The sequence below is a fragment of the Pseudophryne corroboree genome, chromosome 12 (genome assembly GCF_028390025.1).
Source record: "Pseudophryne corroboree isolate aPseCor3 chromosome 12, aPseCor3.hap2, whole genome shotgun sequence".
NCBI classification, from domain to species: Eukaryota; Metazoa; Chordata; class Amphibia; order Anura; family Myobatrachidae; genus Pseudophryne; species Pseudophryne corroboree.
The window spans coordinates 15,681,596-15,709,541 of NC_086455.1; the positions used below are offsets into that span (position 1 = coordinate 15,681,596).

Genomic DNA, 27,946 nt, shown 5'->3' on the forward strand with positions numbered 1-27,946 from the left:
GTCTTTGTGGTCAGGCGCTGCTTCGGAGGTGGATGCCGTAGCACAGCTACTATGTCTTTGTGGTCAGGCGCTGCTTCGGAGGTGGATGCTGTAGCACAGCTACTGTGTCTTTGTGGTCAGGCGCTGCTTCGGAGGTGGATGCTGCAGCACAGCTACTGTGACTTTGTATGCAGAGTCTGAACTAAATTATGCTCAAACCGCAGGAGACCTCTAAAGTATATAGATGCCCAGGACCGGCTTGTCTGATCCGCTGCTGTGCCCGGAGACCCAGCATCGGATCCCTCTGTGTGAACATGGGACATCTGAGTTACCCTCAGGTTAGATGTCTGGTGAAATCACCAGGGCCGGTTCTAGCCCTTGTGTCACAACTGATTTCAGGGCAAGTCTCAGACTGACACCGCAATCCCGTATGCAGATAAACTGGTGATGGTGTCTTAGATCTTCCGGCCATTGTGAGTGACCATAGACTCAGTTGGAGGGCTTGTTTTCATGATCTGCCTCCAATGCTGCTTGTGTGTATGCAGCTGCGGACAGCTGCAATGACACCAGTGGGCGTCTCAATGCTGTTTCTGTCGGCTGCTGCATTAGCATATTGTTTGCGCATCAGCTTTGTACAAATTTGCAGCTGCGTGGGATTAGAGTATGTCACTGAATCAGGCCTCCACTTGTGTATCCTTGGGAAGTACAGCTCTTCCCCTAAGTCATTGTACATTTATATGTGCTATAGCTGGAGAAATTGCTCTTTCCTGATTAGTGTTTGTTTTATATCTCACATATTAGATTCGGTGCTGGAGCGGAAGGAACTCAGAAAAAGACAGGCCGAAAATAGGGACTATAGACTCTATGGCAGCAAACAGAGTGCAGAGACGTCAACCCCAAATCGCTACCTAAACGTGAAAAATACCTCATTTTCAAGCAGAGCCAGCCCTGTAACCAAAGAGTTCCAGAAAGTAAGCTCCGTGCTTCAGTCTCAAAGCCTAAAATACGCCAAAGCCTCATCTGCTAAGGCAGCTACTCCATTACCTACTGTTGAAAGCAATTTAGAGAGTTGTGCTTCAACTGGAGACGTTTTTAGGAAAAGTAAAGTAGAAACCATTTCTCACTCATGTACTCGGGATTCATCGAAAGCTGTTACCGAAGAGACTGTAAAGAATGACACAAAAGACTATACTGTTCCAAACAGAAATATCAACCACACAATAGACACAAAGTTAAAGGAAACAGAATTTCTGGGTGGTGTTGAGAGCACTCAGTATACAACAGACCTTCTGGAGTCTTCTTTGAAAACTATTGAAAAACACAACCAGGTTATCTACGATTTTGTGGCGGAGGGTCAACAGAATTCTCTGCAGGTCCAAAACAAAGACCATGATACCCAATTCAATGAGACACCTCACAAAGATAAGAGCAGGCTAGATGTCCCACAAACTGTCATTGACAGTCCATGTGAAGGCTTTGAGAGTGTACTTGCAGGACATTTCAATGAAAAACATGAGACTCTTAGAGAAATTGACGTTTGTCAGAAAGGTTATTTTGAAAAACAAGAAATAGTGGAATTAACAATTAATGGAAATATTGAAGGACCTGGAGAGGTCCAGAATTTTAAAGAGCCAATTACAACAAACGCAGATGACTCTCTGGCTTCGTCACAGATAAAGGAACAAGAAAAAACATCTTCAGTTGAAACAGAAGAACCAAAACTGTTCCCCTCTGATTGTGTTTCAGACCATGGACTTGCCAGTTGCAAAGATGACGTCAATGATACAGCATCCTTTGATACTGAACACATTGTTGGCTCTTTAAGTAATAGTAAAGAGACCATAAATCTATGGCCAAATAATGAAGAACCTTTGCAAATCAATGATGATGATGTTGATATAAGTGTTGCTGAACAGAATACTTACCTTTTAAAACAGGTTGAAACTGAAAGTGACCTTCAAGAGGAAGTGACATTGTGTCAGCATTTTAGTGGGCTAAGTGCTTTAAAGGAAACCAGTAACCAGTTATTTGATAATGCAGAAGACATTATAAGAGAAAGCCAAGACCAACAGAAACTGAGGGACACGCAACAAAAGATTGAGCATGCTGAGGCAGATACAGAGGATGTTAACCTGGAACTTAGTGATCTTGAGAATGTTAGACAACCCTCCACAAAAGATGAAGATATTTCTGATGGTCTTCAGTCATTTGATATCAAACATGCGGTTGACCAGTGGACTGATGGTAAACAAGAGACCCCACAGCTGGATAAATGTTTTGAGCTTTCTGATGCAGAACATCCCACTGATAACTTAAAGCCTGAGGAGGATGAAGCTCAGCTTTCAGAAGAAGTCACAATATACCAGGAAGTTCATTGTTTAAGTGTTGAAAAGGAAGATAACCAATTCATTGATAAAGAAAATCAGAAAGCAGAGGATGATCATGAGTTAAATAATGAAGATCAAGTAGATGCCATCTTGAAACATGTGGAATCTGAAAAACATCTTCTAGAGGAAGAAGTGACTGTGGGACAACAGTGTCACCTATTAGGTGCTCAGCAGGATAGTAGCCAACTACCAGACATTGAAATGCATATTCAAACTGAAGATCAAGAGGATCAGAAGAACTTTGAGTTGAATAGCAAAGAACAGGAGAGCAGAGTCCCTGAAGAAGAGCAGGAGAGAGACAATATAAGTGATACAGAGAGAATCAATCATGAGTCTAGTGAAAAATCCAACCAAGCAAATGATGACCAAGAGATTGTCAACCAGTTGAATGGTGTCTATCAGGAAAATAACCAAGTATCTGAGAACTTTAAGAACATCCAGACTGCAAGCCAGGAAGAACAGGCAAATGAATTCAATGGCCTAGAAAAGAATACTCAGGTTTCCGATGCGCAACAGGGAAATGACATAATCATCATCACAGAGGAAATTACCAAAGTGTTCAATGTTAATGACCAAGCCATGCAATACTATGGCAATGAAGAAGACATTGTTCAGCTGAAAGATATTCAGCAAGAAAATAACCAGCGATCCGAAAAGGTGGAAGGTACTCAGCACTCAAGCAAGAAAGACCTAGAAAATGTGGCTTTGGCAAACACAGAAGAGAGTCGAAATATAAATGGTAATGGTGGAAATGCTATTGAGGAAGACCAAGAAATCCAAACACTGGATGTTACAGACATTGCCAATTTGTCGAGTGCTATTAAACAGGACATTTACCAATTATCAGAGAATTTCCCAGATAACCAAGATTTAACAGAGGAAGAAGAGAAATGTTCAAAGCAAAGAGATTCTGAACTGGACAATATCAGTTTAGCCGAGGAGCAGGAATCCCAGCTGCCGGGAGACAAAATAATGAGTCATATGATTGATGATGCAGAAGTCAGTGGAGAGGAACTGATTAATGAAGATACCAATGCTCCATCACTTGATGAGAAACAAGATGAAAAACAAGAGGTTATATTTAATAAAAACACTATATCTGATAAAGGAGAAGACAGGTTACAGGCTAACCATGAATTACAAAATGAAATTGATCTGATTGATGCAGAGCATCAAAGTGTTGAGTTAATCTCTGACCTGTGTAGTAAGATGCCAGAAGGTGAACATAGGAGTCTAGATGTGACTGAAGCCGAGGGAGATAAACAGTTAGAAGGGGATGACCAGGTTCCTTTGCCATTTGGTAATACAGAAGAAACTTACATCACAGCTCAATCATTTCACAAGGAGCAATGTGTTCATCAGTTAGGTAATTTAGAAGAGGATTCTAGACAATTACTTGGTGAAGAAGATAACAAAGGTCTGATTGACCAAGATAGTTCTCAGTCACAGGCTGGAGAAGAAATAAGTAAAGAAAATAATGAAGTTGTTTCCACAGTAGATTCTCTAATTGAATACAGCAAATCAATTGACAATGAGGTAATCATACAATCATCCCAAAGCACACTTGAATCGGATGCTGAGCAACCTGAAGGTGAGTCCACACCAACAAGCAAAGTAGAAGAAAGCCAGTTCACAGAGAATGATGTTGAAGGAAATCTTATAGGAAGTGATACTGAGCAGTATGTTGCTGAAGATGATAGGTCCTTGTTGACAATTACAGAATCTGAAAGTCAATTACTAGGACATGAAGCAGATGAAAGACTTATTAGAAGTGATGGCACAGAAAATGACAGTCAGCTTAATGAGCCTGAAACAATAATTCAGTATGATTCTGAAGCGTGCACTGATAGAAACACAGAGGAGGAACTGGAAAGCCATAATGTGCATAATGCTGACCAGGTGGCAGAAGTTGTAAATGACCATCTGAGAGACACAGAGGTCACAGCTAGCGATCTGCAGGAAAGTGAAGATTTAAGCCAAACAGGTGGAGAAGAAAAGGATCAAGTAGTCCTCATAACAGAAGAAAACTCTGTACCTGAGGATAATGAAGTGATCAAGCAATCAGTTGGAAATGATTCTGATGAATCTACACAAACACATGCAGCACAGGATAGTCAGTCACCAGAGAATGAGACAGAGGTGGAACTGGTCAGCCATATTGTGGAAGTCCCCGAACCAGTGACCAATAATGAGCATCTTGGTGATACAGAAACCAAAATAAGCTCTCAGCCAGAAAAAGATAAACATTTAAACCAATTAGGAGGAGAAACAGAAATAATTCAAGAGAGGTTTGAAATAGTAAAGGAGGCCACGCCATCAGTTCAGAAAGACTATGATATTGAGCAGTGTATTGCTAAAGACGATAAGTCCTTGTTGGCAAGCACAGAATCTCAAAGTCAATTGTTAGGACATGAGGCAGAGGAAAGTCTTATTAGAAGTGATAACACAGAAACCGACAGTCAGCCTGAACCAATCATTCAAGATGATTCTGAAGTGTGCATTGATAGGAACACAGAAGAGGAACTGGAAAGCCGTAATGTAGATAACACTGACCAGGTGGCAGAAGTTGTGAATGAACATCTCAGAGACACAGAGGCCACAGTTAGCTTTCTGCATGAAAGTGAAGATTTAAGCCAAAGAGGTGGAGAAAAAGAAGAGGAGGATCAAGTAGTCCTCACAACAGAAGAATACTCTGCATCTGAGGAGAATGAAGTGATCAATCAATTAGGTGGAAATTATTCTGATGTTGTAGAAGACAATGAATCTACACAAATACATGCAGCACAGGATAACCAATTAGCAGAGAATGAGACAGAGGTGGAACCAGATAGACAAACCTTCAAAGACCCTGAACCAATCGTATGTGACACAGAACCCAAAATATGTTCCCAGCAGGAAAATGAAAATGAACAATTAAACCAATTAGGAGGAGAAACAGAAATAATTGAAGAGAGCTTTGAAGTCGTGGAGGAGGCCAAGCAATCATTTCAGAAAGACTATGATATTGAGCAGTGTGTTGCTGAAGAAGATAGGTCCTTGTTGACAAGCACAGAATCTCAAAGTCAGTTACTAGGACATGAAGCAGAGGCCACAGTTAGCTTTCTGCAGGAAAGTGAAGATTTAAGCCAAATAGATGAAGAAAAAGAAGAGAAGGAGCAAGTAGCTCTCACAAAGGAAGAATATTCTGCATCTGAGAATGAAGTGATCAAGCAATCAGTTCAAAATGATTCTGATGTTGTAGAAGACAATGAAGCTGCAGAAACACATGCAGCACAGGATAGTCAGTCACCAGAGAATGAGACAGAGGTGGAACCATATGGTCATAATGTAGATGTCCGTGAACCACTGCCCAACAATGACCATCTCAGTGATACAGAAGCCAAAATAAGTTCTCAGCAGGAAACTGAAGATGAACATTTAAACCAATTAGGTGAAGAAAAAGAACCAAGTCAAGAAAGTTCCAAAACAGCGAAGGAGGCCAAGCAATCACTTCAAAAAGATTATGACATTGAGCAGTGTGTTTCTGAAGAAGAGCTGTTGACAAGCATAGAATCCCAAGGTCAGTTACTAGGACATGAGGCAGAGGAAAGTCTTATTAGAAGTGATAACAAAGAAACTGACAGTCAACTTAATGAGTCTGAACCAATCATTCACGATGATTCTGAAGCACACACTGACAGCAACACAGAGGAACTGGAAGCCAATAATGTGGATAATGCTGACAACATGTCAAAACTTGACAATGACCATCTGAGAGATACAGAGGCCACAGTTAGCTTTCTGCTGGAAAGTAAAGATGTAAGCCAAACAGGTGGAGAGAAAGAACAGGAGGATCAAGTAGTCCTCACAACAGAAGAATATTCTGCGCCTGTGTATACTGAAGTAATCCAGCAATCAGTTGGAAATTATTCTGATGTTGTTGAAGACAATGAATCCACACAAATATATGCAGCACAGGACATCCAGTTACCAGAGAATGAGACAGAGGTGGACCTGGTCAGCCATAATGTGGAAAACCCTGAACCAGTGCCCGAAAATGAGCATCTTGGTGATACTATCAGGAACACAGAGGATGAACTGGAAGCCAATAATGTGGATAACATTGACCAGGTGCCAAAAGTTGTCAATAACCATCTGAGAGATACAGTGGCAGCAGTTAGCTTTCCGCAGGAAAGTTATGATTTAAGCCAAACAGGTGGAGAAAAAGTACAGGGGGATCAAGTAATGCTCACAACAGAAGAAAACTCTGCATCTGAGGAGAATGAAGTGATAAAGCAATTAGTTGGAAATGATTCTGAGAGAGTCGAAGACAATGAATCTACACAAACAAATGTAGCGCAGGACAGTCAGCTACCAGAGAATGAGACAGAGGTGGAACTGGTCAGCCATCATTTGGAAGACCATGAACCAGTGCCTGACAATACTTATCACAGTGCTACAGAAGCCAAAATAAGTTCTCTGCAGGAAAAAGAAAATGTACCTTTAAACCAATCCTGTGTAGAAACAGAATTAAGTCAAGAGAATTATGAAATAGTGGAGGAGGCCAAGCAATCAGTTCAAAATGATTCTCTTGTTGAAGACAATGAATCTACAGAAACACACGCAATACAGGATAGTCAGCTACCAGAAAATGAGACAGAGGTGGAACCATATAGTTATAATGTGAACGTTTGTGAGCCAGTATCTGACAATGACCATCACAGTGATACTGAAACCAAAATAAGCTCTCAGCAGGATAAAGAAGACAACCAATCAGACAGAGGAAAAGGAGATGGTGAAGAGATTTCCGAAGCACTTTTCACAGCAAAAGAATACACTGTATCCAATGAGAAGGACGAGATCAACCAAACAGTCCGAAAAGAGTCTGGTGTTGAGAACAATAGTATGGTCTTGTTGAGTATCATTCAAAACAATCTTCGATTTGCAAGTGATATTGATGGAGAAACTGAACTGACACCACAACAGCATAGTGATGAGCTGTGTGAGGAGAAAGCAGAATTAAGTGAAAATTCCAACCTGGATAATTGTGACAATAAGCACAATAATATAATTGTTGAAGAGACAATTTCTGAGGACAAAATACTTGAAGAGAAAGAACGAAAACTGGAAGATATTGATACAGAAAATGCTAAGAATGAAAAAATACATCAGAACTTCCCAGCAGAACAGCAAGAACCCGCTAATGTAGACAAAGTGTACCAAATAAAGGATGTTGACTATGAAAATAATGAAGAAAGGGTGGAAGAGTCTATAGTTCAGATTGGAACGAGTGCAAATTCACAGGAACTTTCACACGAGATCCCCCCTGGGATATTAGATGTTTTAAGCCCCACTGGACATCAGGAGGAGATTGAAGACATCCAAGCAGTCAGTAATCTGACAGATCAACCTTCTATATCTGATGAATCATTGTGTTCTCAAGATATCTCAGTATGTTCCGAGAAGAGTGAGGATTTTGAAATCAGTAAAGATTATCAGTTGGAGCAAACTCTTCCGGATACAACACCATTGCCTAACCTTGATGATGAATTTGATGAATTAGCAGACAATGACATAATACCAGCATCAGGACAACCTGAAGATGTTGCAGATCCACACGTTCCCGAGTACAGAGCAGAAAATGAGCAGGATGACCAGGTGTTAGACAGCAGTTTAGAGTCACAGACATCACAACTAGCCACAGGAGAAAATGAGCAATCCTCTGTAAGTAAAGAAGATGAAGTATGTAATATTGAACTAGAATATAAAGAACAAGAAGCTGAAATACCTAAAGTTCAGCTGGAGAAAGAGGATGCCGATAAGTTTGAGAAACAAAAACAGGAGCCAGATTTCTTAGCTGGGAACTCATCTGAAGCACTGGATGATGATACGTCAGCTCTTAAGCAGGAAAAGCAGCATGAAGATCTAGCAGTCAGCACGCTGGAAAATGAAAACTCTGAATCTGAAGAATCCATGAATTCACAAGAAGAGGTCTCAATGTACTCACTGCAGAATGAATTCAAAGACAGCAAAGACAACCAGTCAGAGCAAACTCTACTGGACACGATACCATCATCTGACCTCACAGAGAAACTTGAGAAGTTGGCAGAAAACCAGTTGCAGTTGACATCACAATTTGAACATTGTTTAACTGTAGATGAAGCTGCAAATGAAAAGACATGTTTAACAGAAGACACTGAACTGGTTTATCCACCTGAACATCGTGAGACAGAATTACATGCAGATGCTGACATAACACCTGTAGCCGAAGATACAACTGTAGCACTGAATCAAGATATAAATTTTTCAGGAGGAAATGCAGATTCAGCAGAAAAAGACAGCCTAATTAAGAACCAAACTGACTTACAACAGGAAACAGAGTTGGATAGTGACACTAATAGAATTGAACATAGCAATAAAGTTCATATTGAAGACTCTCACCAGAATGAAAGCAAGGAAGGTGATTTAGAATTTACAGATGTTCGTATGGAGAAAGAAACCGCTATTGATCCTTTTCACGAAGTAAAAGATTATAATATCAGACCAGGTGTACACATCACCCTTAGTGAACAGTCTGAAATACAATACAAAATAAGTGTGGACAATCCCCAAGGAAATGTAGAAGTAGAAAATATAATTTCAGAAAGTGAAGGTTCTTCAGATGACATCTCACCAAATGTGACCACTGTCCGCGACGTTCCTGAGCCGGAAGACGAAATAGACAAAATTACAGAGGAAGATTACAATGGTGGTAAAGTTGAGCAGATTTTTGAAGATACATACGGAGGTGAAACGTCGTCAACTCCTGAACTAGTTCCCAGTTCGAGTCCTTCTGAACCCCCGACATCAGATGATGATAAAGACACTACCGGTGAAAGTAGCGATTCTTCACTTGACTCGTACAGTGCTTTTGAGAGAGGAGCATTTCAGGAAGGCAAGGCTGTATCAGAATGCACAGCAGCACATCAGATAGATACTAACACAGTGAACGGACTACACAAGCATACCATTGTACAGGCCACACTCGACTTAGAAGACCATCTGTTCAATGGCCATTCCAAAAAGCAGCACAGTGAAATAGTCATTTCTGAACGGAAGACTATTGTGACGTGGGAAGGTGACACTGCCAATGAACATGCTCAGGATATTCTAGAAAACCCTGAGATTAAATTTGCAATGTCAAAAGGAAAGATTGAGGGTATCTTCCAGTCTGTGCCTGAAACTCCAGACCATGGGGAGCCTAGTCGATTAGATGAAGGCATTGAAATTAAAAAAGAAGCCTATGCTGCCGTTGAATATGATGAGCCTGCTGCTAATAAAATGAATTATACCAAGAAAGCAATAAACCCATATCTTAGTGATAATGAATTTAGCGATCAATCTCAAATAAAGTCTTCGCTGGTCGTTGAAGATATTATGATAGATACCAACAAGAACCAGGAGGCCAGTGAGACATTGTTGTGTTTAAACCAGGAAAAAGAAGATTTGTGGTCATCAGACAACTAACTGGACTAAATGACGCTGTTTGTAAAATGGCAAAAACATTATTTATTTGAAAGTGATGACAACAATGGGTGTTTGCTCCGATTATGGGGAAATGAACAGTGACAGGCCCAAGTCCAAAGTGAATGCCCTAAGATCTGTGCCAGCAGTTTTGTACAGGCACGAGGGGAGCTGGAACATTTTAGGGGTCCACCTAACTCATTGGATCAGAAATTCAGAGGCCTGCACCAGGCACACAACACGTAGCTAGCTGACGTTTTGGCCAGGCCATATTACCAAAAGAGACCTGTATGCATGGAATGGCATATTATCATATGTAATCTCTTGTGCGAGTCCTATAGGCAAGGAATCAAACAAGGTTTATTGGATGTTCAACTCCACTATTTCAATGTATTTGAATTTAGAGGGTGAGAGGTCCAGCTTGAGATTCTTATCTCTCTTCATTCTGACAACTAATAATTGCATTTTTTTTTTCCAGACTATTACATTGTTTTGCATGGTACATCACCTCTATTATATATGAGCAATCACCGGTGCACGTTTTCTTATCACTTGTCTGTGCTTTGAGATTATTTAAATTCATATTGTTGTAATTTATTATATTAAAGATACAAAAATAACAAAATATTGTTGGTTAAGCTCAAGATACCTGACTAAACTGCAGATGTCTCTCATACGAGATGGAGGCAGCCATTTTGTAGAACCAAGCACTATTAATCAAATTGCGGACTACACCTTCACTCTGGGCCAACCGTGTGGGGGCATGGCCACACCTTGTTGGGATACGTAGTACTGCTTAAGGTAGCATAGTCACACCATCTTAGGGGTGTGGCTTCACATCAATGGCAGGTCCATGCTCCCAAAATGGCCCAGACCTAAGAACTTTCTACCCAAACCCCCTCTTGGCACCTCTGAATTCACTAGGGGCCAGTGACTCATGAATATTACTCATTAAGTGATATTATTGGCGTCTAGCGGATTGTGGAACTGCAGTCTCATCTCATAAAATGGCTGCCTGATGTTATTTAAAAGAACAGTGTCACTTTACAATAGGTGAGATATATTCAAGCTTTAGCATCAACAAATATATAAATGAGGACTGAAGAGACCTGAAATGTTAATGTAGATGACCTCTTTTCATAGGACCCTCATCAAAGCAAGGCTGTCTTCTTTTTGGTTGCTTGACATATTACCTCTTGTCCTCTTTTTGGTTTCTACTGCAAAAGACAGGCTCATTCACTATAACATATTATAACAGCTACTGCCACTACGGCAAAGATAAATCTAGTGATATTAAGTAAATTGCATCAATTTCAACAATGTGTGGAGAAGTACAGGTTCTCTATATTTGCTTTAAAACAGTCGTAGGGAAGTTGTGGCCCTTCATGTGTTGTGGAACCACAAATCCCAGCATGTCTTGCTGGAATTTATGGTTCCACGGAAGGTGCGAGGGGTCTCTGCTTGACTACCTCCAGTTTCAAGAACAACCCATACCTATATATATCACAGGAACCAGAAATGAATAACAAGTTTATGCTAGGGATTGAGTAAAACTGACTTCAGTGCTATAATTGCTGATTATGATCTGAATAAGGATCTGATTCTGATTTGGGAGTAAAGCAAAAAAAAAAAAAAAAAGCAAGCAACTTGGTATCTGGAACAAACCATGAGGCATATGTAATAAGGTCCGAGTTTGCCGGAGATGCGTGATGCTGGACGATCTCTGAGGTTTTTTTAAAGCGGCATTCGTTGACAAGGCATGGTTTTGCCTTGCCAATGATTATCCAATATTGGGCAACAACCCGCACCTATTGCATATTCGGAACCTATTACATATGCCCCCCATGTTGCCATGAAAGGGAAGCACAAACATTTATATTTTTTCGTGCACGGTAAATACTGGCTGCTTTTGCATGTAGCCCACAGATGTTAGCTTTATTTGAACACTACAATTTCAATTTGCTGCTTGGACACACATCAGCCAAATCTACCTCTCTCTCTCTGCACGTTACATCCGCCCCACCAGCATTGCAACATGGTTTTGTCCGGGTGCACAGTTGCCTGTATGTTTTTGTTTTTTTGCTTTACTTCCAAATAAGAATCAGGCTTCGTCAGCAAATTGCCCCTGTTCAAAACTACAAGCATTTCTATCTTGCTCATTTAATATCTCCCTGCACCACCCAAAAACTATATTGTGGATTTTATAACAATTTAGTGTTAAGGCCAACAATGTGCAGTTGTTAGCCAATCAGAAATCAGCTCTCCTAGTAGCCTACTGTGGCTAAACTACCTGTTTGGTTGCTATCGGCTACAGCTTGTGTCTTGTCTATTTTATAGACGTTCTTCCGAATGTATCCACCGCTCTTGTGCCTAACGTGGTACAGGTTGAGTATCCCATATCCAAATATCCGAAATACGGAATATTCCGAAATACGGACTTTTTTGAGCGAGAGTGAGATAGTGAAACTATTGTTTTCTGATGGCTCAATGTACACAAACTTTGTTTAATACACAAAGTTATTAAAAATATTGTATTAAATGACCTTCAGGCTGTGTGTATAAGGTGTATATGAAACATAAATGAATTGTGTGAATGTACACACACTTTGTTTAATGCACAAAGTTATAAAAAATATTGTCTAAAATTGCCTTCAGGCTGTGTGTATAAGGTGCATATAAAACATAAATGCATTCTGTGCTCAGATTTAGGTCCCATTACCATGATATCTCATTATGGTATGCAATTATTCCAAACTACGGAAAAATCCGATATCCAAAATACCTCTGGTCCCAAGCATTTTGGATAAGGGATACTCAACCTGTATGTGTAAGTCTGTCACAGATACTGCACCCACTACACGAATGATTGTGCCATGTCTACTTAGCATTGTATGTCTGAGACACTGTCAGACGGGTCTTACATGGAATGTACATTGAGAACCATGTAGCCATGTGGCTTCTTTATGATCAATAAAAAAAATAGTTAATATTTAATAAGTCTGGTGTTTTCATGTTATTTACCTGCGTGTGCAATGTGTGTCCTGGGAATCCTGCATCAGTTGTCAGGAAGAGAGAGAACAGAGAAAGGGAAACAGGGAACTTAGGGGGAGATTTATCAAAACTTGGAGAGAGATAAAGTAGACCGAGATAAAGTGCCAACCAATCAGCTCCTAACTGTCATTTTTCAAACACTCAAACTGTAACATGACAGGTGCTGATTGGCTGTATCCCTCTCCAAGCTTTGATAACTCTCCCCCCTAGTGTTGTGGGTCTATGTGAAAATGGAGATTACTATTTGCATAGTGAAAATGTAAAAAAAAAGGCTCCGGTTGGGCCCAGGTGTTTGTGGAGCAGCTATTTCCCTCATTGTGTATGTATCTATAGAAGCATGTGCACTACGGGTAAGATAGAGGAATTGAAGGGGGGGGGAGGGGCGTGATTGCAGCATTGCGGAAGGTGTGGTTACATATCCTCCCACTCCAGGGTTCCTACCATTTGTGGCCGTTTGCCTGGCCACTCGGCAAAAAACCTTGGTGGCGGCGGATTGGATTATTATGAGGACAGAAGGGTAATCTGTCGCAAGTACCATAAATGCCCCAACATATTACAGTCTCTCGGAAGTGGCCTATTGTGGATCAAGATGGTAGACTGTTGTAAGCAACTGAAAAGAAGCAGCAATCGGGGTACATAGTGACACCAATGACAAAGTTAGGGGAAGGTGGATAGCTCTCCAAAACGTATTCAGGGAATTAGGCTGTAAAACCTCTACCATGGACCTCCAACTTAATACCCCAAACATAAAATCATACAAACTACAGATACTTAGGGTTATTCCAAGTTGATCGCATCAGGATTTTTTTTTAGCAGTTGGGCAAAACCATGTGCACTGCAGGGGGGGGGGCAGATATAACATGTGCAGAGAGAGTTAGATTTGGGTGGGGTGTGCAATCTAGATTGCAATCTGCAATCTGCAATCTAATTTGCAGTGTAAAAATAAAGCAGCCAGTATTTACCCTGCACAGAAACAAAATAACCCACCCAAATCTAACTTTCTCTGCACATGTTATATCTGCTCCCCCTGCAGTGCACATGGTTTTGCCCAACTGCTAAAAAATTTCCTGCTGCGATCAACTTGGAATTACCCCCACTGGGAGTTACATCCAGCAAATATTACAATAGAAGTGGTACTGTGCGGTAATCAATACATGGACAACAACATATATTGGGAGTTGCATCCAGCATAGTCTATGAGAGAAGTGGCACTGGGCCTAATTCAGACCTGATTGCTAGGGTGCGTTTTTTGCACTGCTGTGATCAGGAGGGGGAAATCGCTATGCAGGGGTGCGATCGCATGTGCAGGAGAGCTGCATCAACAGTAGTGTGTGCAGTCTGCACAGGACTTACTCTTCCTGTGCGATGATCGGGGCCGCAGCTGACGTCAGAAACCCTCCCTTCAAGCGCCTGGTCCCTCCTGCGTTTCTCCGGGCACTCCTTAAAAACGGTCAGTTGCCACCCACAAACGGTCTCTTCCTGTCAGTCACCTTGCGATCGCTCGTGCGATTGCTTTTCTCGCACCATCCCATCGCTGCCCACCGAGCCCCGCCGCTGTGGACTGACGCGCCTGCGCATTGCGATGCATACGCATGCGCAGTTCAGACCTGATCGCAGGCTGTACAAAAACGCAGCCTAGCGATCAGGTCTGAATTAGGCCCTCTGTGCAGTTCTAAATACGGAAAGAACAACAAATAATGAGTAATCATAGTACGAGAGAAGTGGTACTGTGCCGTTATAAATACATACAGAATAACAGATATTTGGGCATATGTATAAAAGCTTGAAGAGAGGTAAAGTAGAGCAGTCACCCAGGGGCCACGATACACTGGGGCCCCTCACACACAGCAGCATCACCAGCGTAGGGGCACTGCAGCATATGTGACCTGGGGTTTCCGGATGATTGGTTGACAGTCAGTAGGTTGCCACTATAAAGTCAACATCTATTAGGTCAACAGGTACAACAAATCTATATATGAAAGGTCGACATGCATTACGGTCGACAGGTTCAAAAGTTTGACATGACAATGGTCAACACATGAATGGTCAACCCAAGTTTTGTTTTTTGGAGGTTACACCTTTCCACTGATTGTGGTCATACATGATGAAACTTACAAAACGGCACCCACAAAAATGTCAACACTTGTGTCGACCATTGTCATGTCAACTTTTTCACCCCTGTTGACTTTACCCACTGTTGACCTTTATACGAGTCCTAGTCGTGGCCAAGAGAAGAAGCACATTTCTGCACCACCACATTTTCCCATCATCCCGGCCTGGTAATCTTTTATCATTACATAAACATAATGATGCTACAAAGCTTCTTATGCGCTGTTTCCTTGTGGCTGTCTACATGATCCGCAGAAAATAAGAATTTACTTACCGATAATTCTATTTCTCGGAGTCCGTAGTGGATGCTGGGGTTCCTGAAAGGACCATGGGGAATAGCGGCTCCGCAGGAGACAGGGCACAAAAGTAAAGCTTTCCGATCAGGTGGTGTGCACTGGCTCCTCCCCCTATGACCCTCCTCCAAGCCAGTTAGGTACTGTGCCCGGACGAGCGTACACAATAAGGGAGGAATTTTGAATCCCGGGTAAGACTCATACCAGCCACACCAATCACACCGTACAACTTGTGATCTAAACCCAGTTAACAGTATGATAACAGCGGAGCCTCTGAAAAGATGGCTCACAACAATAATAACCCGATTTTTGTAACTATGTACAAGTATTGCAGATAATCCGCACTTGGGATGGGCGCCCAGCATCCACTACGGACTCCGAGAAATAGAATTATCGGTAAGTAAATTCTTATTTTCTCTATCGTCCTAGTGGATGCTGGGGTTCCTGAAAGGACCATGGGGATTATACCAAAGCTCCCAAACGGGCGGGAGAGTGCGGATGACTCTGCAGCACCGAATGAGAGAACTCCAGGTCCTCCTTAGCCAGGGTATCAAATTTGTAGGATTTTACAAACGTGTTTGCCCCTGACCAAGTAGCTGCTCGGCAAAGTTGTAACGCCGAGACCCCTCGGGCAGCCGCCCAAGATGAGCCCACCTTCCTTGTGGAATGGGCATTTACATATTTTGGCTGTGGCAGGCCTGCCACAGAATGTGCAAGCTGAATTGTATTACACATCCAACTAGCAATAGTCTGCTTAAAAGCAAGAGCACCCAGTTTGTTGGGTGCATACAGGATAACAGCAAGTCAGTTTTCCTGACTCCAGCCGTCCTGGAACCTATATTTTCAGGGCCCTGACAACATCTAGCAACTTGGAGTCCTCCAAGTCCCTAGTAGGTGCAAGGCACCACAATAAGCTGGTTCAGGTGAAACACTGACACCACCTTAGGGAGAGAACTGGGGACGAGTCCGCAGCTCTGCCCTGTCCGAATGGACAAACAAATATGGGCTTTTTTGAGAAAAAAAACACCAATTTGACACTCGCCTGGTCCAGGCCAGGGCCAAGAACATGGTCACTTTTCATGTGAGATGCTTCAAATCCACAGATTTGACTGGTTTTAAACCAATGTGATTTGAAGAATCCCAGAACTACGTTGAGATCCCACAGTGCCACTGGAGGCACAAAAGAGGGTTGTATATGCAATACTCCCTTGACAAAGTTCTGGACTTCAGGAACTGAAGCCAATTCTTTCTGGAAGAAAATTGACAGGGCCGAAATTTGAACCTTAATGGACCCCAATTTGAGGCCCATAGACACTCCTGTTTGCAGGAAATGCAGGAATCGACCGAGTTGAAATTTCTTTGTGGGGCCTTCCTGGCCTCACACCACGCAACATATTTTCGCCACATGTGGTGATAATGTTGTGCGGTCACCTCCTTTCTGGCTTTGACCAGGGTAGGAATGACCTCTTCCGGAATGCCTTTTTCCCTTAGGATCCGGCGTTCCACCGCCATGCCAACAAACGCAGCTGCGGTAAGTCTTGGAACAGACATGGTACTTGCTGAAGCAAGTCCCTTCTTAGCGGCAGAGGCCATAAGACCTCTGTAAACATCTCTTGAAGTTCCGGGTACCAAGTCCTTCTTGGCCAATCCGGAGCCATGAGTATAGTTCTTACTCCTCTACGTCTTATAATTCTCAGCACCTTAGGTATGAGAAGCAGAGGAGGGAACACATACACCGACTGGTACACCCACGGTGTTACCAGAACGTCCACAGCTATTGCCTGAGGGTCTCTTGACCTGGCGCAATACCTGTCCCGTTTTTTGTTCAGACGGGACGCCATCATGTCCACCTTTGGTATTTCCCAACGGTTTACAATCATGTGGAAAAAACTTCCCGATGAAGTTTCCACTCTCCCGGGTGGAGGTCGTGCCTGCTGAGGAAGTCTGCTTCCCAGTTTCCATTCCCGGGATGAAACACTGCTGACAGTGCTATCACATGATTTTCCGCCCAGCGAAAAGTCCTTGCAGTTTTTGCCATTGCCCTCCTGCTTCTTGTGTCGCCCTGTCTGTTTACGTGGGCGACTGCCGTGATGTTTTTCCCACTGGATCAATACCGGCTGACCTTGAAGCAGAGGTCTTGCTAAGCTTAGAGCATTATAAATTTACCCTTAGCTCCAGTATATTTATGTGGAGAAAAGTCTCCAGACTTGATCACACTCCCTGGAAATTTTTTCCTTGTGTGACTGCTCCCCAGCCTCTCGGGCTGGGCTCCGTGGTCACCAGCATCCGATCCTGAATGCCGAATCTGCGGCCCTCTAGAAGATGAGCACTCTATAACCACCACAGGAGAGACACCCTTGTCCTTGGATATAGGGTTATCCGCTGATGCATCTGAAGATGCGATCCGGACCATTTGTCCAGCAGATCCCACTGAAAAGTTCTTGCGTGAAATCTGCCGAATGGAATTGCTTCGTAGGAAGCCACCATTTTCTACCAGGACCCTTGTGCAATGATGCACTGTTTTTAGGAGGTTCCTGACTAGCTCGGATAACTCCCTGGCTTTCTCTTTCGGGAGAAACACCTTTTTCTGGACTGTGTCCAGAATCATCCCTAGGCACAGCAGACGTGTCGTCGGGATCAGCTGCGATTTTGGAATATTTAGAATCCACCCGTGCTGTTGTAGCAGTATCCGAGATAGTGCTACTCCTACCTCCAACTGTTCCCTGGACTATGCCCTTATCAGGAGATCGTCCAAGTAAGGGATAATTAAGATGCCTTTTCTTCGAAGAAGAATCATCATTTCGGCCATTACCTTAGTAAAGACCCGGGGTGCCGTGGACAATCCAAACGGCAGCGTCTGAAACTGATAGTGACAGTTCTGCACCACGAACCTGAGGTACCCTTAGTGAGAAGGGCAAATTTGGGACATAGAGGTAAGCATCCCTGATGTCCCGGGACACTATATAGTCCCCTTCTTCCTGTTCGTTATCACTGCTCTGAGTGACTCCATCTTGATTTGAACCTTTGTAAGTGTTCAAAAATTTTTTAGATTTAGAATAAGTCTCACCTAGCCTTCTGGCTTCAGTACCACAATATAGTGTGGAATAATACCCCTTTTCTTGTAGTAGGAGGGGTAATTTAATTATCACCTGCTGGGAATACAGCTTGTGAATTTTTTCCCATACTGCCTCCTTGTCGGAGGGAGACCTTGGTAAAGCAGACTTCAGGAGCCTGCGAAGGGGAAACGTCTCGACATTCCAATCTGTACCCCTGGGATACTACTTGTAGGATCCAGGGGTCCTGTACGGTCTCAGCGCCATGCTGAGAACTTGTCAGAAGCGGTGGAACGCTTCTGTTCCTGGGAATGGGCTGCCTGCTGCAGTCTTCTTCCCTTTCCTCTATCCCTGGGCAGATATGATCTTATAGGGACGAAAGGACTGAGGCTGAAAAGACGGTGTCTTTTTCTGCAGAGATGTGACTTAGGGTAAAAACGGTGGATTTTCCAGCAGTTGCCGTGGCCACCAGGTCCGATGGACCGACCCCAAATAACTCCTCTTCCTTTATACAGCAATACACCTTTGTGCCGTTTGGAATCTGCATCACCTGACCCCTGTCGTGTCCATAACATCTTCTGGCAGTTATGGACATCGCATTTACTCTTGATGCCAGAGTGCAAATATCCCTCTGTGCATCTCGCATATATAGAAATGCATCCTTTAAATGCTCTATAGTCAATAAAATACTGTCCCTGTCAAGGGTATCAATATTTTTAGTCAGGGAATCCGACCAAGCCACCCCAGCTCTGCACATCCAGGCTGAGGCGATCGCTGGTCGCAGTATAACACCAGTATGTGTGTATATACTTTTTATGATATTTTCCAGCCTCCTGTCAGCTGGTCCTTGAGGACGGCCCTATCTATAGACGGTACCGCCACTTGTTTTGATAAGCGTGTGAGCGCCTTATCCACCCTAAGGGGTGTTTCCCAACGCGCCCTAACTTCTGGCGGGAAAGGGTATACCGCCCATAATTTTCTATCGGGGGGAACCCACGCATCATCACACACTTTATTTAATTTATCTGATTCAGGAAAAACTATGGTAGTTTTTTCACATCCCACATAATACCCTCTTTTGTGGTACTTGTAGTATCAGAAATATGTAACACCTCCTTCATTGCCTTTAACGTGTGGCCCTAATAAGGAATACGTTTGTTTATTCACCGTCGACACTGGATTCAGTGTCCCTGTCTGTGTCTGTGTCGACCGACTAAAGTAAACGGGCGTTTTAAAACCCCTGACGGTGTTTTTGAGACGTCTGGACCGGTACTAATTGTTTGTCGGCCGTCTCATGTCGTCAACCGACCTTGCAGCGTATTGACATTATCACGTAATTCCCTAAATAAGCCATCCATTCCGGTGTCGACTCCCTAGAGAGTGACATCACCATTACAGGCAATTGCTCCGCCTCCTCACCAACATCGTCCTCCTACATGTCGACACACACGTACCGACACACAGCACACACACAGGGAATGCTCTGATAGAGGACAGGACCCACTAGCCCTTTGGAGAGACAGAGGGAGAGTTTGCCAGCACACACCAAAAACGCTATAATTATATAGGGACAACCTTATATAAGTGTTTTCCCTTATAGCATCTTTTTTATATATTTCTAACGCCAAATTAGTGCCCCCCCTCTCTGTTTTAACCCTGTTTCTGTAGTGCAGTGCAGGGGAGAGCCTGGGAGCCTTCCCTCCAGCCTTTCTGTGAGGGAAAATGGCGCTGTGTGCTGAGGAGATAGGCCCCGCCCCTTTTTCGGCGGCCTCGTCTCCCGCTCTTAACGGATTCTGGCAGGGGTTAAATATCTCCATATAGCCTCCGGAGGCTATATGTGAGGTATTTTTAGCCAAAATAGGTTTTCATTTGCCTCCCAGGGCGCCCCCCTCCCAGCGCCCTGCACCCTCAGTGACTGCCGTGTGAAGTGTGCTGAGAGGAAAATGGCGCACAGCTGCAGTGCTGTGCGCTACCTTTAGAAGACTGAGGAGTCTTCTGCCGCCGATTCTGGACCTCTTCTTATTTCAGCATCTGCAAGGGGGCCGGCGGCAAGGCTCCGGTGACCATCCAGGCTGTACCTGTGATCGTCCCTCTGGAGCTGATGTCCAGTAGCCAAGAAGCCAATCCATCCTGCACGCAGGTGAGTTCACTTCTTCTCCCCTAAGTCCCTCGTTGCAGTGATCCTGTTGCCAGCAGGACTCACTGTAAAATAAAAAACCTAAGCTAAACTTTTCTAAGCAGCTCTTTAGGAGAGCCACCTAGATTGCACCCTTCTCGGCCGGGCACAAAAATCTAACTGGCTTGGAGGAGGGTCATAGGGGGAGGAGCCAGTGCACACCACCTGATCGGAAAGCTTTACTTTTGTGCCCTGTCTCCTGCGGAGCCGCTATTCCCCATGGTCCTTTCAGGAACCCCAGCATCCACTAGGACGATAGAGAAATGATGTGATTACATTGTCTCATATACCTTTTTCACAGATTAATCATTAGTGTTAACTAAAAAATCTGATTTATTCATTCTTCATGCATAGAATCTCTGCCTCAAATAGGTTCCTCTCAGAGCAGTGACTGTAAGTCGGGTTCCGTTGCATAACTTGGGCGGAGTCAAGTTCCGCAGAAGCATGATCGGAGCACCACCTTTCAGTGCGCTGAGTGTCAAGCGCCCGGTATTTCCTTTATTGCTCCTCTCCATGATGCCACATCGAGATCATACATACCGCCGTTTCTTTCTAGGTCACTAAGCTATACAATAGTGAAAACGACCATTCAAATTCATCCAGTAGATTTTGCCTGATGCAGGAACGAACAAACAGACAGACAAAATAATTATTTTTTTCTACTCCATAGTTCGTAAATAGTCCCTACAAGTATATTTCTAAAAAAAAAAAATGCTATGTACGGACACAACCCTTACCATTTTATTATATGTATAGATATTTGAGTTCTATCCTCTGAAAAACACCCATTTCTAGAGAATGGGGGGGGGGGGGGGGTACCCGCAATTATTAAACATAGGTTTGTATGGGGACTGCTAGACTGTTGGATTTACCAAGCTCCACTTGGGCACGGTAGCTAATGCCATCTTCAGATGCCATTACCCACTGTATTCTATGCGCTATAGTTCCCAGAATTTATCGGGAGAGGGATCTGTAGGATCCCACCCCAGTGCTGTTGGCACCTGCACAGTAGCTGGCCAAAGCAGAAAGTAAGGTAATCACCCCTATACATGCAGTAATACATTCAGGCAAATACAGATTGATGAAACAGAAGGGGTTCGGTTCTGTGGGCCTAATTCAGTCCTGGGGGTATATTTACAAAGATTCGTGTTTTTGCCGTTTTTAAGGGTGTTTGAACTCGAATGGTATCGGGTGTATTTTACTGCAACTTTTTGAATCCTGATACGATCATTCACTAAGCTGCCGATTTTTCCAAATTCGGATTTTCCGATGTCTATGTGATTCGTAATGTCAGGCAGTGTTTTACGGGAGTGATGAGTAAAACACTGCCTGACAAAACACAAGGAATCCCGGCCGGATCTGTGAGATCTGTGCAGGGCTTCATTGTGTACCTTAAAAAGGTGTTTTAATTGTTTTTAAATTTGAAAAAAAATGCGTCCCCCCTCCTAAGCATAACCAGCCTCTGGCTCTTTGAGCCGGTCCTGATTGAAAAAATATGTGACACATATGGGACCCCTTTCCCCGACTGCCAGGACCCCCCCTGACTCCTGTCAAAGAGGGTCCCTTCAGCCAATCAGGGAGCGCCACGTCGTGGCACTCTCCTGATTGGCTGTGCGCTCCTGTAGTGTCAGTGAGGCTGCACACGGCAGAGATACAATGTTGCGCCTATGCGCTCCATTGTATCCAATGGTGGGAACTTTGCGGTCAGCGGTGAGGTTACTCGCGGTCAACCGCTGACCGCAAAGAGGTGACTAGTTGGGGATGTAATGCCAGGGCCGCCAGGACCACAATAAAAGTGTCCCCCGGCTGTGGCATTATCTCTCTGACTAGTGGAGCCCGGTGCTGGTTCCAAAAATACAGGGGACCCCTACGCTTTTTGTCCCCCGTATTTTTGGCACCAGGACCAGGCGCAGAGCCCGGTGCTGGTTGATCAAATATGGGGGAACCCCGGTCAATTTTTTCCCCATATTTTTTCAACCAGGACCGGCTCAAAGAGCCCGAGGCTGGTTATGCTTAGGAGGGGGGATCCCACGCAATTTTTTTTTCAAGTTTTTACAGTAAACAGACCCTTTCCCATAGATAACCATGCACAGATCTCACTGATCCGTGCATGATTATCCAAACTCGACTGGAAAAAGCAGGTCTATTTTTTTGCTGCTTTTTTTAATGATTCGCAAAAAAATACACCCGCACTTGACCACCCAAATACGAATGAATAGTGAATACCCGTGTTGTATGAAATAACAGCCGCGTTTGACCGATGGTCTATTCATTCGTATTTCTGAACTTTGCAAATCAAACCATTACGAATAGCCCAAACACTGCCGAGATTTGTGATTAGTGAATTCCCGTGTTGGGACTTCGAAAAAAAACACAAATCGGACAAACTCGGATTTTTAGTAAATATTGGCCCTGATCGCAGCAGCAAATTTGTTAGCTAATGGGCAAAACCATGTGCACTGCAGTTGGGGCAGATGTAACATGTGCAGAGAGAGTTAGATTTGGGTGGGTTATATTGTTTCTGTGCAGGGTAAATACTGGCTGCTTTATTTTTACACAGATTGAACACACCCCACCCAAAACTAACTCTCTCTGCACATGTTATATCTGCCCCCCCCCCCCCCCCCCGCTCTGCACATGGTTTTGCCCATTAGCTAACAAATTTGCTGTTGCGATCAGGCCTGAATTAGGCCCTATAATAGGTCTAATGGGTCTATATCGAGCTGTAAAATGGAACCTAGTAGAATTTATTTATAATCTATGTGATTAAATGATTCTGTCTGGAAATAAGCCTACAAAACAGAATGGCTTTTAGTGTCCGGGAGCGTCCGCCCTGGGTATACACTACACCAGTCAGTCCCCGAATTAGGCGGATGGCCATCACAAAACATGAAACGTTCTAAATTTGTGATCTTGTCCCTCCATTAACATGTAAATACGCCGTTGCAGCGTTCACAAGAATGGCTAGGGATAATTACGTCAGGTTTGGCTGCATTTATACATATACTCGCCGGCTTTCACTCCTATGGTAACCTACCGTAATGAGGAAGAATGAACTGGAGTAATGGAGAAAAGATTAGGACTGAGCGCCTCCCGGCACAATGCTCCCGCTTCTTACTCCATTGTTATACTCTAAGGAGAGGACCGTTCCGTCAGCTGAGCCGCTCTAGTGTAGCAGCAGCCGGAAAAGTTCAAAGGAACGGAAAGCAGAACTAAGCCAAACAGTGAAATCCACGTAAGGCCGGTGTCAGACCACCGCTCAGCTATAGCAACTTACAAAGCATTGTCGCATCTTCAGAGACTACTCGCCCTGTGTGATGGAGTGTCCCCCCTTCGCTTTGCAGCATTAACCTTTTGAAGGATAGAGCGCATTGAATGTAAGCACTTTTGTGGCTAAGAAAAACACCCTAACACAGAGGTTTCCAAACTTTTTTGAATCACGGCGCCCTAGAGTATCAGAATTTTTTTCACGGCACCCCTAGGCCAAAAATTTCTTATTGAGAAATTTAGAAAGAAATATTAAATTAAGTAGATTGTGTTTATATGTCATCCTTAGGCTCAATTGTGTGGTGAGGGACAAGATTTGCTTCTGTTTGTCCCCATATTTTATGACTGGCAGCTATTAGCACTAGTTTTTCCTATTATATTGACCATAAATAATTTGAATTGGTCCTGAACCACCAATCAAAGGCACCCCTGCAAGTGTCCCGAGGCACCCCAGGGAGCCACGGCACACAGTTTGGGAACCCTAACATACAAATCGCCCCTATAGGCAAGTTTAGATATCTTTAACAATGATAAATGGATATAACTCAATTGTAAAACGTATAAAAAAAATACTAGTAATAGGGTAGTTTATTGTTTCAGGTCTATACTGTAACTTGGAGTGTAGGACTGAATTTCAGAAAATTGTGGCAGCTTGCAGTGAACAACTACTGCATGAAAGGACAGCATACTGTAGCTCATATACATTCAATAACCCTTCATTGAGGAATTCTGAGGAAATCTTATTACAAGTTTACCCCGGCATCCTCGCTTGTGTAATGTCCCTGTCAGCCGGTCTCTCTGTCCCACAGACTAAGTAACCCCCAATCTCCTCAATATCCGTAACTGATAGACAGGGGGCCACTTTCTTCCCACTCACCACCACTTCATTTGTCATGGCCGGTAGATGGATTCTGACAGTGTTGAGTCGCCAAACTGCCACCAATCAGAGAGCTACGTACGCACCTTTTATAAATCAATTTTTTCAGCTATGCACAGACATTGGAAGGTGACCCCCATTCTGCCTTTTCATGGTCTCCAAGGGGGGATGTGTATCAAAACATGAAGAGTGATAAAGTGGAGAAGCTGCCCCCCAAAAAAACAATCAGCATCTAACGGTCAGATCACTGACGTTATAGGACATGTGCTTTTGCTTTTAGGGGTCTAGACACAAATGTGTCATTTGCTGTATATGTTACATATATTTCATAGAGATGTGTTTGTAAAATAACGCACATACATGCAAAGGACACGTGATATCTATCCATCTGTCGTCTAATACCCCTACAGAATTATACAAATGCTGAAGCCATCACAAATTGGTGGATTGTACTGATAGGAATACAGTGACTGAAGGCCTGGACCACGTGAGATGTGCTTTCATTTCCAGGAGACTGATGATGATAACGTGACACTCTCAATGTATACACATCTTTCATAGACGGGGTTATTTGGAGTCTTTCCTATCAAATCTATAGGAATGTTTATGTAGATAGGAAAAAACAGACTCCCAACTGACTTTTCAAACAATTGAATCTCCCCCATCAAATTTGGTTTGGAAACTGACACACCCAACAGAACTGTTTTTCATGCAGATGAGTAGAACAACTACTACAATAGGAGTACTTGATCCATAACCGCATACCTAGGACCACGGTTGTCACTTGGGGGCATACCTATTTACAAATCTAGATTGTGTACACACCCCCCCTCCCCCCTTTATCATTGAAAATACTTACCCCCACCTACTGCATTTCTCTAATTGCCCCAAGGTGGTTGGGGGCAATTTTTGAGAATGTTCACCAGCTAGATAGAAGGGGGTTACCATACCATACTTCATAGGGGATTATCATATAGACGCCTATTTTCCACCTCAGGGAGCGCTGGGCACGCCCCTAAAATTATGAAAACGAAGGTTGTGACGCAAGGCCCCACCCTTTATCTGCAGCCCGCCCCTTTATCTGAGGTCATGCCCCTTTACCTAAGGCTCGCCCCTTTTTTGGTCGGGTCTGAAGGGTGTACAGGTCTGGGAGGTACGCCTTAGTGCCTGACCCTAACCTCCCCCCAGTGGTGCCTAAACCTAACTCACCGCCCGCCCCTAACTCCACTCCCCCCTTCCCCTCCAGCCTAGCCATACCCCCCCCCCCCCCCGGAAGGTGCCTAAACCTACCCCCCCCCCCCCCCCCCCCTCCAGCCCTAAGCTGTCTGCTTTACTTGCGTCGGGATGCTGGCTGTCAGGATTGCGGCATCTGTCTCCCGGGCTCTGTCGGGATTCTGGAGACGCCATTCTGACAGCTGTTGAGATTCTGGCATCGGCATTCCAGTTGCCGGGATCCTGACAGCTGGCATCTTAACTGCCTCCCGTTAAGAGGGTATATTTAGTAAGCCTTGGAGAGGATACAGTGGACAGAGAAAAAGTACCAACCAAGAGGCCCTGTCCCAGGCAGTAAATACCCGCTAACCCCTCTCCTTGGCGTCCCTGCTTACTTTTCTATCACAATTTTATCATTACTTACCAGTCTCCTGAGGTCCCACAGTGCCCCCTCCTCTGCCGTGTCCTCTCCTGCGTTGTTACCAGCGTAATACTGCCAACGACAGGTCAAATTCAACAGCACAGGCGTCTGAGCATTCACATAGAACCTGGCAGGAATTCACCAAAGCTGGGAAGGCTTCGCTGAAGCCAGAAAAGCTCTGTTGGGTGACTTTGGGGGAGATGTATGAAACCCTGGAGAGACAGGTAAAGTACCAGCCAATCATTTTACAGGCTGTGTTTGAAGAATGGAAGCTTTTGAAAGATGCCAGAAGCTGATTGGTTGGTACTTTACAGAAACATAGAATATGACGGCAGATAAGAACCACTTGTCCCATCTAGTCTGCCCTAAACACATGTACACGCGCAAACTAGGTTTCATTAATTTATCTGTATATATATATATATATAATTCCAAATATGACCGGCACTCCAAACAAATGTTTAAATACCTGGGTGCCCTCCACGGTCCAAACGGAGCAAATACAGAGAGAGAAAAGCTGGCGGCACTCCACGGATTTTCAAAGAAAAGACAGCTACACAAGCTTGATTGTCAACGTTTCAGGTGCTATTTAATCACACCTTTCCTGACGAAAGGTGTGATTAAATAGCACCTGAAACGTTGACAATCAAGCTTGTGTAGCTGTCTTTTCTTTGAAAATCCGTGGAGTGCCGCCAGCTTTTCTCTCTCTCTCTCTCTCTCTCTATATATATATATATATATATATATATATATATATATATTGTCTTGAGCCAATTATCTTCCAGTATATTGGATTGTGGGAGGAAACTAGAGTACACGGAGGAAACCCACGTGAGCACGAGGAGAATATACAAACTCCACACAGATAGGGCCATGGTGGGAATCAAACCCCTGACCTCAGTGCTGTGAGACAGTAATGCTAACCACTACACCACATGGCCCTCATTCCGAGTTGTTAGCTCGTTAGTGTTTTTCGCAACGGAGCGATTAGTCGCAAACTGCGCATGCGCAATGTTCGCAGTGCGTCTGCGCCAAGTTAATTTGCAAAAAAGTTTGGTATTTTACTCACGGCTTAACTAAGAAATTTCTTTGTTCTGGTGATCGGAGTGTGATTGACAGGAAGTGGGTGTTTCTGGGCGGAAACAGGCCGTTTTATGGGTGTGCGCGGAAAAACGCTGCCGTTTCTGGGAAAAACGCGGGAGTGTCTGAAGAAACGGGGGAGTGTCTGGGCGAACGCTGGGTGTGTTTGTGCCGTCAAACCAGTAACGAAACTGACTGAACTGATCGCAGTGTAGGAGTAAGTCTCGAGCTACTCAGAAACTGCAAAGAAATTTCTTTTTGCAATTCTGCAAATCTTTCGTTCGCAATTCTGCAAAGCTAAGATTCACTCCCAGTAGGCGGCGGCTTAGCGTGTGCAAAGCTGCTAAAAGCAGCTAGCGAGCGAACAACTCGGAATGAGGGTCCATCTGTGCTGCCTCATCTCTCTTTAAGGTTTGATACAACTCCCCCTTAATCACCAATGCCATGGTTTAAGGATGTCTACGTGAGCAGTGGTGCCAGCTGTCTGGTAATTATCACATGCATATCAGTAAGCTGGCCCCGATGATATGCTGCGTTACTAGGTAAACTGCAGATTCTT

The 27,946-nt window shown here is 43.8% G+C and overlaps 2 protein-coding genes across 3 annotated transcripts in view; one reads left to right on the forward strand and one right to left on the reverse strand.

Annotated features, from left to right (window-relative positions):
* Positions 1 to 12,845, forward strand: part of NES (nestin) — a 33,697-nt gene extending 20,852 nt beyond the window's left edge. The window contains exon 4 of the mRNA XM_063947075.1: positions 781 to 12,845. Coding sequence (XP_063803145.1) covers positions 781 to 9,851 — 9,071 coding nt within the window. The 3' untranslated portion in view covers positions 9,852 to 12,845. The remainder of the gene's footprint in view (positions 1 to 780) is intronic.
* Positions 1 to 27,946, reverse strand: part of LOC134980318 (dnaJ homolog subfamily A member 1-like) — a 234,993-nt gene that overhangs the window by 79,772 nt on the left and 127,275 nt on the right. The window contains exon 2 of one of the 2 annotated variants that reach the window (XM_063947082.1): positions 10,958 to 11,065. The exons of the other annotated variant lie outside the window; for it this stretch is intronic. The gene's annotated coding sequence lies outside the window, so the exon portion shown is untranslated. The remainder of the gene's footprint in view (positions 1 to 10,957; positions 11,066 to 27,946) is intronic. 2 annotated transcript variants of the gene reach the window in all.